This window comes from Penicillium digitatum, chromosome 1, assembly GCF_016767815.1.
Source record: "Penicillium digitatum chromosome 1, complete sequence".
Classification (NCBI taxonomy): Eukaryota; Fungi; Ascomycota; class Eurotiomycetes; order Eurotiales; family Aspergillaceae; genus Penicillium; species Penicillium digitatum.
In genome coordinates this window covers 1646154-1663572 of record NC_089384.1, presented here as the reverse complement: position 1 = coordinate 1663572, position 17419 = coordinate 1646154, and the positions used below count along the sequence as shown (strand labels likewise).

The window sequence follows — 17419 nt, the reverse complement described above, 5'->3', positions numbered from 1 at the left end:
AATCAGATTTACTTAATTTAAAGAATCAAAATCAAAATCAAAATCAACCCATCTGTGTTTGTATATCTAGGTGCATTTGCACGGCCCCTGACCCAAAAAAAAACACAGGGAGGGGGATATTTCAGCCTATTGGACCCCGTTCCTTTTTTTTTTCTCCCAAAAAAATTAAGGTAGACAAGTTATTGTCTTAATACTGTACGGAGTACTCCGTACAGAGCATATATCCTGAACTTCTTCAAAAAGAAAAAAAAAAAAAAACTCTCCAGTTCCAACTGATAGGCCACGCGAACCACCCCCCCCCCTTGCTCACTCTCACTGTCTGAAAGCCCACATCTGATTCATCAGGCCTATTCTCGGAGGAATGCGAGAAAAAAAAAAAAAAACTGGGGTCCGATTGGTGCTAAAGGAGGGGAATATTAAAAAGAAATTCTCTCGGTCACTATAAGAGGATACAAAGTGGAATATACAACATATACATCTACTACTATGATACTCTTAGAAAACCTGCAGTTCTCAAAAGATAAAAAAAGATCCCCGGGCCCGTCCCGTCCGTGGGTCCCGCCGTCACTCGTCAAATTAGCATTTCAATACAACATTGATTGAGAAAAGCAAACTATACACGTCCAACGCCTCATATGCACAAGTTTGTGAGCCATAGAAATGGCAAGAAATCGAAAAAAAAGAAAGAAAGAAAGAAAGGATCCACCAAAAATCGTTTACTCCATACTCACTTGGAATCACCCCCGGGATACTCTGCTCTCCCCTCTCTTTCATCCCTAGCATAACTAGACATTCTCGATCAATTCAAAGCCTGTCACCAATGCAGACATCTCCCGTCGCATAGCACCGATCATACTCGCTGCTGTGTCTTGGTCAAGGCGGGATTCCGGTGCGAAGAGCCCAAGGTCTAACCGACCATTCCGAATGGCAGCTTCCACATCGATCGTAGGCTGTTGTAAATGTAAGCAAGTGCAAAAAATCGATCACCGTTAACAGATGCACAAGTGATGTGCATCTTGATCCACTTACCTGGAAGATATTCTGAGTAGCCGTTGAGATGCTTGGGTGCTTGAGGCCCGGGCTTGTCTCGGCTGCACCCGGTGGCGCTACACCATTGCCATTAATCGCACTTCGGTCTTTTTCCGGGCTTGCCCCGCTAAGATCGTCAAACTCCTCGCGTTGAATAGCTGTGAGAGAAAACTTTCCTTGGTCACCGTTGCTGGGTGCTTTCAATTCTTGCTCAGGGAGTCGCAGGAAATTGACGCAGGTGTCGATTCGAACGCCGGTCCATTCGGCAATTTCCACGAGAGAAACACCCGAGTATTCCGGTCGGCTGATCTCGTGGATTTCGGTTTGGATTCTCCGGGCGGCGTTAAGGAGGGTCTCGTTGGAATCGCTGAGTTTGTCATCCAGCCGTAGTGGAACAATGTTCACGGTAGGAATTACAGATTCGGCTAGACCCTCGATGGAATGAGATCGATTGGCAAGGTACAGTCCAACAGTTAATCGCTTGTGAGACCCTGCGTCATCGACGGTTTCAGCGGCACCGAATTCCTGCAAATGCACTCGAGCATAGACGGCCAAAAAGACGGTCTGGATGCTCAGGCCCTGGCGCTTAGCAACCTGTTCAACACCGGTCATATTTGAGACCAGACCCGGTCGGTAGTAATGTTGCACAGGGCCGAAGCCATCCCCTCGTTTTACCGCTGTTGGGATCTGGCCTAGATACTTTTGCCAGAATTGCCGTCGGACATCCACGGGCGAATGAACATGCTGGAATGCCACGAGCCGTGAGAGATCAAGGCCGGGGTCTGGCTTGGCAACCTCCTCTTGACTGCAGTGTGTAGCAAGTCTGTCTAAAATATGGGGTAGACTGACAGCGTCATACAATGCATGGTGGATTTGCAGAATAAGCGCCGTCCCCTTGTTCGTTTGACAGGCATGCAATGCGAGCGGCACTGCCCCAAATTCTTGCGTGAGACTTCTTGAAACAAGTTGCCGACCAAATTTGGAATGCCAGATCACAGGAATTTGCACAGCCTTAAACTCGATCTGCATATACGGCAATAGCCGAGAGTCGACAGTGGGAACGAAAGTAGTTCGAAGTATTGGGGTTTGGTCTATGACCCGAGCCCAGGCCCGATCGAGTACCTCAGGGCTCAATTGTCTTGATGTCACATAGTAGAACTCAGGATAGAATACCTCGGGATTGAGGATGTGCATTGAGAGGAAGTAGGTCTGCCCTGCAGTTGCGGGGAACACTTTCCGCACCCGTTCCAGACCAATACCATGCGACTGTAGCAGTCCCGCGACATCGATGCCATCGAGTGATTCGTGGAGAATGATCGATATGTCTGTCAGCGAGAGCTCTTGTTGGTTGCTGTTGGCTGCTTTGGCCATGTTTTCGATGGTACCAGCCCGAAGCATGTCACTGACCGCGAGCTTGACGGACTCTTTCTTCAGGAGTGCAGCCACCTTGATGGCACTGATGCTGTCCAGACCAAGCTCGAAAATCGTGGAGCTCTTGTCAATGGAGTTTTCAGGTACCCCGGATGCAATGGAAAGAATTTTGCGGATCTTCGACTCAATGGGCAACCATTGTGCGTGATTGAGTGTCCGGGGCACTGCATCAGTCTTGATATCTTGTCCGGACTCATCATGGAAAGCCGTACTTCCACAAATCTTCGCTCCTTCGCTGGTGAATTCGACTGTCTGTTCATATGGGCCATCGATGATAGACGAAAGGATACTGCCTATCTGCCCCAACAGTGTAAAAGTATCTTGATCCCCAACAACATTTCCACGACACGCAACTCGCCCAACCAGTTCTTTCCCGACACCTTCAACTTCAGCGCATACAGGGTATTCAACATCAGCTGCCCCACCAATAGATTTATACAAAACCGGCCCAGGCCCGGCCTGAACATTTTCCACCGGTCTCTTCTGATACATGAAAAGCGTATCAAATAACGCCCGCGACCCTGTATCTGGTCTGGCGCGCCGAAGTGGGAAATGCTGATGCTCCGACATAGCCAGGAGAGCCTCCTGCACATATTGCACCAATTCTACGCGCGTCCCATGAAGAATAACTCGCATAGCTACAGTGTTCATGGTCGGGAACATCACATGCTCAGAGCCAGCCACATTCCGACCAGAAAGGACAAGTCCAAATACCACATCTAGCTTCTTGACATGTGTAGCAAGGAGAAGAGACCAACAACTGACCACAAGGGCCTGGAGAGTAATGCCATGGCGCTTGCAGAACGTCTCTGCCTTGGACAGTGGAACGGAGAACGATTGCTCTGCTCTGTGAACAACTGCTGAGCTATTATCAGCATGCTTCATAGGCGAGAATACAACAGGAGTGAAGTTGAATAGCGTTGCTCGCCAGAACCTGAGTGCTTCATCGCCAGAAGAAGCAATAATTTGCTCAAGAATGTCATCGGCTGGCGGGCGGAAACACTCTGCCCCAGCATAGGATTTGGCCACATCTTCATGGAGCAGATTAATTGACCAGCCATCATAGAGGGCATGCGCAATCGACAAAACAAGGTACCGTCTATCTCCATCCACCGCAATGGTGATAGAGAATAAAGGGCTACTTGTCAGTTCATTGCGGGCCCTTGAACGCTGAGTCTCCATGATGGATTCCACGGAGACTCCGTGCAGATTGACAGTTTGAAGATCGATGTGATCCTCGTCATGCACTATTTGGGCGTATGACACAGGAATCTCCGGATCCCAGACTTCTACGAATGAGGTACGGAGAATAGGGTGGGCTCCAACGACAGCTCTCCATGCCCGTTCCATCCTTTCAATGTCCACATCTGGCTCAAGCTCGAGCATCTCGTGGTTATAATAATGCTTATACTCAGAGGCGGTCATTTCTGCTACCATAGCTTCTTGGATGGGTGTAGCTGGTAGGATTCGAGCCGCGCTCGGGGGGAGAAGGCCTTCAGCTCCAAGGAACTTGCCCAAAGATTTCTCTAGCTGATTGAGCAATGTTAATTTCCTATCTTTAAGACAGTTAATTGGCATTGAGATCTGCTCGCTCATGGCCTTCACGGTACGATGGCGCATGATGGAGCTCACGGGAAGTTTGATGCCGGCTTTGCTCAACCGCGAGGAAATTTTGATTGCATCAATGCTATCAAGTCCAACTTCAAAGATCGATGTGTTCTCGCTGATGGATTGCGGCTCCACTTCTGCAAGGGTTTCAATCACGTCGCGGATTGTGCAAGCCTGGGAAGTCCATTCGAACAAAGAGCCTTTGGCACATTCACCATTGGTATGTTCTAGTGTTGTCAGAGACTCCTGGAGACCATGTGATTCACCGTTCGCCACGACTTGTGTGAGAGAAACTCCGTTGATCTTGGGTAACTCTTTGTTGGGGTCTTGTGCAAAATCAAAAAGAATTTGCTCGAACTTATACAACATCTGCTGAGCGTCCTCTAATGATACCGCGTGACTCTTTGCAGCAACAGTGGCTGACAGAGATTGGTTGCCATTACGCACAATCTCAAAGGCCAGAGGGTACTCATGTTGGGCCTCTGAGTCGAGTGCACGCCAAATATCTTTTGTGAGGGATTCGGTCTTTTCATCTTCTCTCTGGAAGACAAACAAAGAGTTGAAGAGTCGCTCATTGGGGTTCTTTCCGAGCCATTTCACAATGTCTCGCAGTGCGGTGTGTTGGAAAGGAATCATGGACACGTGGTATTTATGACAGCCCCGAGCAACATCAGACCAAGACTCCAGGCCACGCAACTGTACGTTGCTGGGAACCGTATTGAAAAGCGGTCCAATCACGTCACCAATGCCTGATATATCAATTGTCCTGCCCGAAGCAATGATACCGAGCGATGGCACAAATGAGTATTGCTGCTGAAGAGTGAGAAGCCAGCAGGCATGGAGAACAGATTGCTCTGTTACACCGAGAAACCGGCGAAGATGGTCAACCTGATCTATCCCATTTATTTGAACTGTGAGCAGGATTGGCGCGCTGTCAACTTGGTCGTTCTCGACAAAAGCGTGATCACGACAGCCGGCAAGATGCTCTTTCCAGAATGTCTCTGCAGCAGGGTCTTTACAAAGGGGACCCAAGTGTAAAACATCCAAGAACCCCGGGACTGACTGCGAACTCTTGCTCTGGCCAAGATAATTTTGGGCAACCGATTCAAGAAGAAGGGCCAGGCTGTTACCGTCGTAGAGAGCATGGAAGATGTTTAAAAGCATGACTGACGTCTCAGGGGAAGAGATGATTCCAACTTCCCACAGATTCGATAAAAGACTGCCGAGCTGGGTAGTCCAGTGCTCATGTCGTTGTTTACGCAAATCATCAATCTCCTCCTTGGTGTCGACCGTAGCAAGGAACCAAGGAAGGCAATCTTTCTTCATGATAGCTTGGGCGTAGCCGTCCGGTGATGGCAAAAGCCTAGCACGCAGCATTTGCACATCTCTCTGGGTTTGACCCCAAGCTGTGCGCAAATTTTCGAGGTTGACGGGAGGATGGAGCTCGAAAGTGAATGAGGAGCAGTACAGTGGCGTGCTACTCGACAGGTAGTGGTATATGATACCCTCCTGGAGCGGGGTACAAGGCGCAATCTTTTCGACTTCACCGTCGATGGCCCCAATAAGCTCATTGATAGCGTGGGCGTGCTTGTGAGAAAAAGCCTCAATGCCTTGCTTGGCATTTCGTTGTATGGTTTCTAAAGAGGCAGAAGATGAAATAGACCCGAGTAGAGCCGAGGCCATTCCGGAAATTGTAGGATCTGTGGATTGTTAGTCAATTATTTTATTAGCCAACATCGAGAATTTCAGACTTGCACTTCATGATGATCGATGGCTGAGCCTGAGAAAAACCAGCCTCCCGAAGACTCCTCGAGAAAGCAATAACAGATATAGAATCCAGACCAAGCTCGTAGATACTGGACCATGATGAGATCTTCTCCCTAGAAGAGCCAATAAACCTAGCCAAAACAGATATGATCTTCTGTTCCTGGAAACTGTCAGTAGGCTGGCCAGCACTCAACGAACTCAATTTCTGAATATCCTCCAAAGAAAGCTCCTGATAGATCTTCTTCAAGACTTTCATATCAGCCTTGTTATTGGCAGAGAGCGGGAAGCAGGTCATCGGGATAATATGTGTAGGCACCATATACCCAGGAAGATGAGTGCGGCAAGCATCCTTGATCTTTGACAGCAGGGAGCGACAATCTTCTGAAGATCGGACGCCAGCGTCAATAGCTCGGGAGCTCTTGTCTGCAGTGACCGTAGTAAAAAAGGAGACAAGCTGATCCTTCGATTGTTTGGGGTGCGTGATGACCAGGGTAGCAACCTCGTTCATTTCAGACGTGGCTTGTTTGATGACCTCGTTGATTTCTCCAATCTCTAGTCGTTGTCCGCGGAGCTTGACCTGGTCATCAATACGACCTAGGAACTGGAAGCTTCCATCGTGCAAAATCCTCACAAGATCGCCAGTGCGATAGATACGATCGCCGAACTCGGGGAGCTCTTGGAATCGTTCTTTAGTGAGCTCCGCTCGATTCAGGTAGCCCTTTCCAACGAGAGGTCCCGAGACGCAGAGTTCACCTATGCTGCCGCGTAGGACTGGGTTCGTCGTACCGGGACTGAAAATATACGATCCCACGTTGTCGAACTGGGGCCCGATGTTGGAGGCTTTGTCGTTGGCAGACATCCGTGGGAGCATGGTGCATCCGATAGTAGCTTCGGTAGGCCCGTATCCATTGTAGATAACACCATGCTTGCCCCAGGTATCAAGGATTTCTTGTTTCAATGCCTCTCCGCCAGTGATGAAGACTCCACGACAAAGGGACGGAACTTCATCGGGATGAACTAGTCTTGCCAAACTGGGCGTCAGGTCAATATGCGTAATTTGAAGCTTTTGTATCGTTCCAGTCAGATCCTCAAACAGCAGATCTCGTGGACAGGAGGTAACGCAAATTCCAACACTCCAGCTCCAGTACTGTTCCAGAACACTGACGTCGAAATGGAAAGAGGCAAATTGCAACCACCGAGACTCTTCATCCCAATGTCCTGCAAACAATCGTTGGAATGCCAGCATTGCTTGCACAGCATTATCGTGCGTGATTTCGCAGCCTTTCGGTGTTCCGGTTGTACCGGAGGTGTATAGACAATAACAAGTATCATCTGGCTGAATCAAACGGGAAAGTGAGACATCGCTAGTTGAGACCCCATCAAGTATTTCAGGCTCGTCAAGCGCCTGGACGTCAACATCCGGCAGTCCCCCTAGTTCCGCCATCTTCGATTGATTGCAAAGTAGGATGTTGGTACCGGAATCCTCCAACATGAACTTCTTACGAGAGATAGGAGCACCAGGATCAATAGCCAAGTATGCACATCCTGCTTTCATGATACCCAGAATCGCCATGGAGGCTTCAGGGCACTTGTCGAAGCATATTCCCACAATTCCACCAGGAACGGCTCCCTTGGCCTGCAGGAAATGCGCAATTTGATTACCGCAGTTGTTGAACTCACGGTAAGTCCAAGTCTTCTTCTGGAGTTTGTCGGCAGTGTCACCAAATGCAAATTCGAACGCAATCTTCTCGGGGATTTTGAGCGCGTTCGATTCGACGAATTGATGCAACAAAGACACCATGCTAGGAATTGGAGCTTCTTTGGCAGTCGTAATGGATAGCAGACTACTACCCACAGACTCATGACCGGTGGAATTGGCATCTGGACGAAAAACTGTATCCTGCAAGAATTTGTCAAATTGGTTCAAGAGGATCGTTGCTTGCTCCGTAGGAACAATGTCGCTCCGGTAGCTCAGCGAAATCTGCAGATCTGTCGAGTGTGGGATCAACTCAATAGAAACAGGATACTACAGAATGTTAGTAGGAGTCCTGCAAAATTGTGGAGCATCTGTCAACTTGTTTTACTTGCATCAATATTCGTCTTCTCGTCAAAAATCTCCCAGCCACCAGCACCATCAGCATCCGATGTAAACTTCTGATAAACAAACAGCGTGTCAAAAAGTGGCTCATCGCTCCCTACCCAACGCTGGATATGCGACAGAGGTGCGAACTGGTTTTTCACCAATGAAGCATTACGCTTCAACGTACGGTCCAAAAGCTGTCGGTTGGAACCCTCAATGCGCAGGGGCGTCGGCACTGTGACCAAACACGGAAATACCGCCTGTTGAGCAGCGGCGGACAAGTTCCTACCCGAAAGCACAGTTCCAAAAGTTACATTGGACTCGCCTGTGTACGCAGACAGCAAGCGACCCCATGCTGCTTGCCCAGCTGCTTGTAGTGTTACACCGATATCTCGACAGGCATCTTCAAAAACCTTACGAGACTGTGCGCAACGGATTGAGGTGGTGTGCAAGGTGCGCTCGTCTGTGTGGATGGGATGCAAGTCAGGAAATTTGGAGGGCTGCACTTCTGGGGCCAGTTCCTTCCAGAAGGATTGAGCAGATATGCTCTGGCTCTTGCTTTCAAGAAGGATAGGGCCAAGAGTTTTGGTGACTGGTGCCGGCGTAGCCAGAGCTTTTCCTTCATATGCTGCCTTGACGTCCGCAAATATGGTAGCCAGAGACTGAGCATCGTAAATTGCGTGCAATGCGGAGAAATGCATAATACTCGTGTTCTCGCCTGCCTCGAATTCAACGTTCCATGGAAGCTGGTGGAGATTTTCTAAGGGGTGTTTTTGTTGAACACCAGGAATGTCTGTCATGGAAATCGAGGTTTCGCACCATGGTAGTTCACTATCCTCATGATAAGTTATCATAGCAAAAGGATTATGCTGATCGCGCAATTGCACAAAACCTGTTCGAAGCATGTCATGCTGAGCCATGACCTTGGACCAGGCTTCTTTCAGAATGTGCTTATCCAAATGTGCCGGGAACCTCACGGCCATTCGATTGAAGTATACTTCACCATGGGAATGGGTAAACATTGCAAGCATTCCGTTTTGAACTGGCGTACAAGGGCGCAAAGACTGCACTTTATGCGAAGGAATCTCAAGTTGTTCGCAAACAGATTTCAAATGATGGGCTTGGAAAAGGTCAAAGTCAAACTCGATTTCCTCAACTATCTTGGCGGCGGAAGTAAGAAGGGAAGCAATTTGACCAATAGAAGCAGCCTGATACAAATCAGTAAGTAAAGAATAGAAGTCGTGATCAGCAACCAAACCCCCAAGGATATGACATACCTCGAGAATATCACCAGATGAGATCTTATACCCTAATGCACGCAGCTTCGCCGATACCTGAACAGCATTGATACTATCCAGACCAAGTTGGAAGATCGTCGTGTCTTGGAACACATTGTCCGAATCGACACCAGAAAATTTGCAAAGAAGGTCACGAACGATCTCCTCTTGATAAGACCATCGGCGCTTTTGGCAAGATCTGGTCAGGAACTGAACAGAGTTCAGGCATTTGGATACTTTCGGTTTAAAGACTGGAGGAATGTCTGCCCCCGATAGCCATTTGTCTGATGCCTGAGCAGATGGGTATTGAATGATGTGTCCAACAAGGGCCACAAAGTCCCGCGCAATGTTCTCAGCCACGGCTTGCGAGATATATGATACTTGGAAGTGGAGACAGATTTGGATGTTGTCGGCAGACTCGTGGGGGATGATCTCACAGATCAAGGGGAATCCCATGTTTCCTTCGTCCTGAAGAATTTCCCAGATATTGGGATCTAGATCTGTCTTTCTGTTCTGGAAGATGACCAGCGTGTCGAAAAGGCGAGAACCATCGCCAAGAACACGCCGCTGAATACGCCGTAGAGGGCTGAGTTGGTGAGGCAAAATGTCATTATTGCTTTTTTGGGACAGTTTCATGATTTCACTATTTGTTGCAGTCGAGGAGGACTTGATTCGAATTGGGAGCGTGTTGAAGCAAGGCCCAACTATTCGATCTGCGCCCTCCAAGGGAATAGTTCGGCAGCTGAAGACATTGCCAAAGCAGACGTCAGAGGAATCGGTGTATATAGAGAGGAGTCTGGCCCATGCAGCGTGGAAGATGTTCAAGGGGGTTACGGAGAGGTCCTTGCATTGTTGTTTGAACGATACAAAAGAGCCATCTAGAGACATATGGATCTGCTGTGATGCCGAATCATCTGCGTTGGCTGCGGGCTCGGGTGTGGGAAGGAGGGTCGGTGAAACACCAGACATGTACTGGTCCCAGTATTCGTCCGATGAGCCATAGTCAACAGAGGTCATGTAATCGATGAAGTTGCGGAATGGAGTGCTTGCTGGCAGTTCCTGGCTTGAAAGCAATAGTTGCAACTCCTGCAATAATTGAGTTATACCTTCCCCGTCATACAGTGCGTGGTGAATGGACAGTAGAAGAAGCGTCCTCTGTGCAGTGGAATCGGTTATTAAAGTCAGGGAGTATGGCAACTGGCCGTTGACAGGAGAAAGCCCCTCAAAGTTGGCCTTCATCTCCTTGATAACATTCTCAAGTCCAGGAGAGGAAGTTTCAATATGGCACCACGGTAAAACCGGTGTATCCAATACAACTTGAGCAAATGAAAAACGCTTATCATTGGTTTGCGCGAAACAAGTTCTAAGTATGGCTTGTCTTTGCATCATCTTAGCCCATGCTGCTCTCATAGCCTCGGCATCGGTGTGTACAAGAAGCAAGAGGTGGTTGAAATAAACCGAATGACCACTAGACTCAGCTGCAAGCATGGCCTCCTGGAGTGGAGTGCAAGGGTAAATGCTCTGGACATTTATGGTTGCAGTTTTGAACTCATCTTCTACTTGATGGATGAAAATTTCATCAAACACCGTTGGTAGCGCGGGCACCACAGCCTGTTCGGGCTGTTGCTCGTTGGCTCTGGCAGAAATGACGGCTGCAAGTAGAGCAATGGAGCTATGGCGCAGGATTGTGGACACATCAAGTCTTCCACATCCAGACTCATGCAGCTTCCGCGAGAAGGAAATGGCAGAAAGAGATTCCAGACCCAATCTGTAGAAAGACGTGTGCTTGCTGATGTTGCTTTGGTTAGTGTCAGTTACTGCTGACAACGCGGCAGAGATGGTATTTTCAAGTTCGGTGAAACTGCCACTAGCATTATCGGTATTGAGCTTTGGTGAAAATATCGCAAGCTCCTTTGTAGTCAACTGTTCCAGTCGTTGCCTCAACATACGGTAATCAGTCTTATAAGACTTAGTTAGATCTATCGCATCCACGAGAACAAGAAACGATGGAAGGTTAGAAGAAGAAAGTCTCTTGGTGAGTTCCTTGAAAAGAACTTTCGTAGCTTCCTCGATCTGCACAGAATCTGAGCATTTCGTTGAAGGGACCCAAAATACTGCCAATTGCTGTTGGCGCGGTTCTGGCTCATCCAGAATCATGCTCACTGACTCTTGAGCCATTTCTAAAGACATGAGAGCACGGTCAACTACATCAAGATCAAAAGACGGAGCGTACGACTGTGCAAGGCCAGAACTTCGGGAAAGAATGAGTGTGCCATCAGGAAGCATCCTTCCAAAATCACCCGTTCTATAGATCCGACCGAATTCAGGATGGTCAAAGAATCGCTCAGCCACTGATGGCTCGGAGTCAGGTAGACAGCGCCCAACTTGATCTCCGCCAAAGCACAACTCTCCAATGGCGCCGCGTGGAAGAAAACCTAGTGAAGCACTATCTGCCACGATCATTGTAGATGTGTTCTTCAGGGGTCTACCAATGTTTCGAACATAGGTCGATGCTTGCATATTAGGACAAAAGGTACACTCGTGAGTCAGCGCACGGTTGCTGTATGCTTGATGAAGACATTTGCTGGCCCATTTTCGATGAAGCTTTGGAGTCATTTCTTCGCCATAAGAGAGGAGATGCTGCACACTGGGAACGGCTTGTGGGTCAATACGAGAGGCCAGCATGGGAGGTAAGTGAAGGTGCGTGATGTTCAAATCTTGGCAAGTTTGCTCGATGCGAGTCATCATGATTAAGTCTGTAGATGAGCACAACGTCATACCAGCGTGCCAGGCAAAGAATGCCTGGCAAATTGATGCTGCTTTCTTGTCAGAAAGAGATTGTAGAAAATAGAGTCATGTCAAATACTTACGACCTGATCCTTGAAGACATGATAGCATTTTCGAACCGGTTGGCGTTGGATAAATGTCTGAAAGAGCATTGACACTGCTCTGCACATTTTGACGTGAGATGACAATGTTTACCGTCAAGTCATTTTCAATTAGCGAAAATTCAGCATAGACAACGTCAGACCCTTCATTGGTATAGGGAATATTAAATTCACAATAAAGATCCAGCGAATAAGAGAGGTGAATCAGCTGGATGTGCTTTAAAGAATCCAAGCAATGATTCTTTTCTGTCAAGTGATCGACTATGCAGAACCTGGATTTTGCCATAGAGAGAATGGAATGAATGGTCTGCGAAGAGGCCTGGGGAAGTAGGAGGAGACCAGCACCGGCCTTGACAACTCCAAGCACAGCAACGTAAAAGTCAAGGGATGTTGTCAGGTGAATTGCTATTAAATCGGCTTTCGTCACTCCGAGATGGAGCAAAAGGTGTGCAAATCCATTGGCTTGGGAGTTTAGTTGACCATAGGTCATGCTTTCAACCAACGGGGCAGGAGTTTCTGGCTTCCAGAGCATCAACTCAACCGCTACCCGGTTCGGGTCTGTAGAGGCAATAATCTCGACGCCGGATGTCAAGCTTGGCAGATCGGCTTGCTCGCATGATGCTGCATGTTGGATAGACAACGTTGACGAGGGAAGATACGATTGAATCTCCTGGATCGGAAGCTTAATCTTGTCAATCAAGATCGAAGCAACGGAATCAATCTGCTCCAGGAGTGTCATAGCTTGCTCGAACGGTAGCACCGCCTTCTGAAAGGTCGCCCGAGCAATGATGGTTTCATCTCGCGGCTCAAACTCCAGCAAAAGCGCAAATTCTAAAAACTCCCCCGCTCCAACTTCCCGGAATACCGAGCCTTGGTCATCATCTGACCAAATGCTTTCCTGCCACACGAGCGCCGTATCGAAAAGACTGCAATCCAAGTCGACGCCAGAAACCTTCTTGATATCCTGGAGAGGAAGACTGCCATGCTCGAGCGACTTGCGATTCATGTTCTGGAGTGCCAAGAGGAGATCGGTCACGTCTTCCATCTTGTCAAGGTTCATGCGCGTAGGCAAAGTTCTGATGCAGGGTCCGAGAACAGTCTCGATGCCTTTCAAGGGCAAAGTCCGGCCTGAAAATACAGTTCCAAAGGTAACATCACCGGTTCCGAGGTAGGAAGTGAGAAGATAGCAAAATGCGGCTTGAAAAATTGTTTGCCGGCTCACGCGAAGATGCTGGGAGACTTCATTGAGTTTTGATACGGATATATCTAGCACGCGAGTAGTCTTTTCGGTGGCATGTGCGATATCTGCATTTCCATAGAAAGTAGGGAAATTCGCAGGATTAAACCCCTGGAGTTGATCCTGCCAGTAGGCCAAGGATTCTGTTGCCGATTTGTCCAGTTTGTGCTCAATGAAGAAGTTTGCGACGACATTATATGGGGGTTTAGCAGTGATCTCCTTTCCGGACAGTACACTCCTGAGATCTTTCAACAGGAGTTGCCATGACCATCCATCATAGATTGCATGATGGATATGCACCAGCACGCGGAGATGATCTTTCCCCTGCTTGATCTGGACTCGGAAGGGGTTCAAGACGTCGTGACCTGCGCTCAACCCCAAATCGTAGTCGAACTCCTGTTTCATGGAAATATACGTGTCAAGGACATTCCAAGTGAAGCGGCCATATGAGTGATCCTTGAGGCCGATTTCGACAAATCCAGACCGCAGGATCTCGTTATGGTCCACCAGTTGACCAAATGCATTTTTCACTGAAGTTACACTGACCGAGTGCTCGAATTCCAGCTCAATCCAGTTGCAATATGCTTTGTTGTCTCGAGCAGTCTCTATAATCATAGCCTGTTGAACATGGCTACACGGTACGATGTCCGAAACCTGCTTGCTCAACCCCAGCGAGTCGACCCTTGCTGCACCTGCACCTGAAACAAGCTGGAGAACGGCCTGGAGGGCTGTTTGCGCATCATTACTCGGGCTCGCAGCCTCAAGGCTCGTGGCAAGTTGCCAGATTTGGTCCACTGAGTCAGCCTCCAGCAGGGTAGCCACACCCAGGCAAATTCCTGCATCCAAGAGATGGGACGCGAGACGGATTACTGCTAGTGAATCAAGGCCTGCTGCTGCCAGGCTCTCTGTCGATGAGAGTCGCCGGCCTAACACATCAGCCACGCTTGAGAAGATGGACTCTTCTTTTTCGTCTCGGCACGGTTGGCCATCAAAAGCCAGAGTGGTGCTTCGATGGCGAACAAAATCGGCTTCTAGTGTTTTACGATCGATCTTGCCCGAGGGAAGTTGGGGGAACTGGTCGACGAGCACAAATTCTCCAGGAATCATGAAGCGAGGTAATAGCTGACGACAGACGTTTCGGAGACTACTGTCCGTGGTTCCTTTGTCGGTAACCAGAACAAATGCAACCAGGTTCCCGTCGATGACTATGGTTACAGCACTGCGAACACCGGAGGCTCTGGTGATGACATGCTCTATCTCGCCGAGTTCTATCCGCTGGCCTCGCAGCTTCACCTGGCCGCTGGAAATTCGACCAAAACACTCAATCTCCCCGGTAGGGAGCATGCGGGCTTTGTCTCCCGTGCGATATAGTCGGCCATACACCGGACTGTCCACAAAAGCCTTGGCGTTTTCTTCGGGGCGGTTGATATACCCGTCTGCCAATTGAGGACCACCCACCACAAGCTCTCCAACTTGGCCTAGTGAAAGGGGGTGAAGCTCCGTAAATGTTAGCTCGTCGTCGGAGGGTAGTGCCATGATGTAAGCAGAGACAGTTTTGAAGGGCTTTCCAATCATATTGACATGATCTTTGGCCTGAAAATGGGTGGCAGCGGTACAATGGATTGCTGCTTCCGTAGGTCCGTACATCCCATGAAGAATGCCATCTCTGCCGTCAGACTGGCCAAACTCGTCGATCACATGTCTGGTAAGCATTTCACCAATTGTGAGGAGCACTCGGAGAGTTGGAGCTGCGGCCCGCGTCCGCAGCAACTCTCCTGCCACTGTTGGGGTCAACTCAGCTGCATCGACTCTCATCGTAGTCATCACATGGGAGATATCAAGGAGCAAGTTTTCTCTCTCGGAGCCGATAAGGGTTGATCCTCGCATCATTGGAAAGAAGACCTCAAACACTGAAACATCAAAGGTGGGAGATGCAAATTGTAAAAAGCGCTTGAAAGGGGGTATCAAATCATCATGAGCAAGGAGTGATTGGGTGGCAGCAAGATGGGACACTCCAACGCCTTTGGGACGGCCTGTAGAGCCAGATGTGTACATGACATATGCCAGGTCCGTGGAAGTGGTGTTCTTTGAGCACGGCTCTGTGAGATCACTGGGTTGAAGATCGTCCACGGTGAGTATAGAAATATCCTCTTTGGGCGGTATCCTTATTGCAAGCGCATCATTTGTGACCACCACAGATGCAGCCACATCTTGCAGGATGAACTCAATACGATCTGTTGGTGCGTCGGTGTTCAAGGGGCAGAAAGCTGCGCCAGCTTTGAGAATGGCCAGCCATGAAACGTACAAGTCCACAGACTGGGGCAAAAGCACTGGCACAATTCTCTGTACGCCCTGTGAGATGATCAAGACACGAGCGATTTTCCTCGCCAGCTCCGAGGAAAGCCGGTCCAAGTCATGGTACGACAAGTAACGAACTTTTCCATCCGCAGTTAGGAATTCAATGGCGTGGTTCGAATCGGTGAGCCCGCGCAGGGCAAGCTCATGTAGAAGTTGAGGCCCTGGTAGCGTGGAGGGAAAGGCATTTGAAATGGCTAGATCAGGAAGCTCATTGGCGGATAGTGTCACCTGCACACCCTTCTGGGCAGCCTGCTCCTGCACAATCCACTTCAGCTGGTTGCCCAGCTGGTGCAGGAAAGCGGCGTTCATGCCTCCGGTCGCACACAAGACTCCCAACTGAGTCATGGGGTCCACGGTCCACCGCAACGCCGGGGGTTGTCCGTCATCGCTGAATAGAGGATCTCCCAACACCACAGCGGTGTGTTTGCCTGAGAGATCTGATGCGGTCGCCAGATCTGCTGGCTGAACCGTCTGGGTGGATAGATCTACCTTTACAGGTACCCCCGTCAACAAAAAGACCGGGTTCTCATCTGTTGTGAATGCGCGTAGCAAGACTGCCCATGACACAGCAAAAATTTCAGAGGGGAGTTGGGCGTCCACCTGCCAGGGTATGATGTGAACATCACCATCGTTATTGATGGCGGGGAATTGAGTAAATCGGTCCATGACCTGAGCAATGATTTTCTCTCACTCATGCATATTCCAGGTAACGTATATAACATATGACAAGGTAGGTAGTAGTCTGCTTAGGCGATCTAATTAGCTGCAACATGAGTGGCTGGAGAAGATCGTAGGCAAACGCGCCCAAAGAAAGAGCCCAAATGGATTTTGAGGAAGTTTCGGGGTTTAAAAAGGCAGAGGGGCATAGGATTTGTATGTTCCAGCGAGCCAAGCGCGAAAAAAAATTGTACACATTACTTACTCGATTACATTTTCGACAAATCATTCTAAAATAAAAATACCTCAATCTATCAGACCACCTTCCCCCATTATTCGGCTAAATCCATTGAAGGAATCGGTGATGAATGACGTCTATACCACGATACATGGTTTATAGTATATATGAGGATCCTCATATAATCATTATCGTAACCAAATTACATATCAAGTACGAAGTTGTCATCGCATATAATATCATGCTCACCCCACTTTAAATACTTCCCCCCCCCCCCCCCCCCCCCCCCCAAAAAAAACAGAGAAGCCAACTCCGGAAGAATTTTCCTACAGGATACCCCACTGTAAACGAGAATACGTTGCCAAGAGTAAAGAGTAACAACGTACGGAGGTGCTTTACAATAACACTGCTCTCCAATTATTCCCGACATCGGCCATAAGGCTTTCTTTGGGTTTCGCATTAGAAATGACGATGCTCCGAGGTGCATAGCCTGTTTCTGCTTTCATCTTCCTGGATATAGTGAAAGTTTATGATATGTACACGGGATAGAAGAATACTTATAGAAATACACGGTATGCTCCGTAGGATCTTGAAATAAAAAAAAAACCACCCCCCCCTCATCTTCTCCCCAGTGGAGACTCGTTTCACTGATTGATAAAGAATTGAAAAAAAAAAAAAAAAAGGGAAAATACGGAAACTTGGCAAAAAGCTCAAACGAGGGGCTTTAGAGAGAGAGAGAGAGAGAGAGAGAGAGAGACCTTGAGGGGGATATCCACTTGGTCAAGTTATCTGATCCGTTCGAGATATAAAGCCTTTTTCCCTGCCTTTCCCTTTTTTATTTCTCAATTT

General features: G+C 48.6%; 1 protein-coding gene across 1 annotated transcript; it reads right to left on the bottom strand.

The window, feature by feature from the left end:
- Window positions 1–785: 785 nt before the first annotated feature.
- On the bottom strand, window positions 786–16341 carry Pdw03_2895 (Hydroxamate-type ferrichrome siderophore peptide synthetase; the record flags this gene model as incomplete). The annotated part of the gene is made up of 10 exons (XM_066100313.1): window positions 786–950; window positions 1030–5768; window positions 5824–7861; window positions 7924–8675; window positions 8735–8746; window positions 8808–9123; window positions 9193–11372; window positions 11426–11627; window positions 11695–12008; window positions 12063–16341. 10 exons carry the CDS (start codon window positions 16339–16341, stop codon window positions 786–788), a joined length of 14997 nt encoding a protein of 4998 aa, XP_065955713.1.
- Between the last annotated feature and the right edge of the window lie 1078 nt (window positions 16342–17419).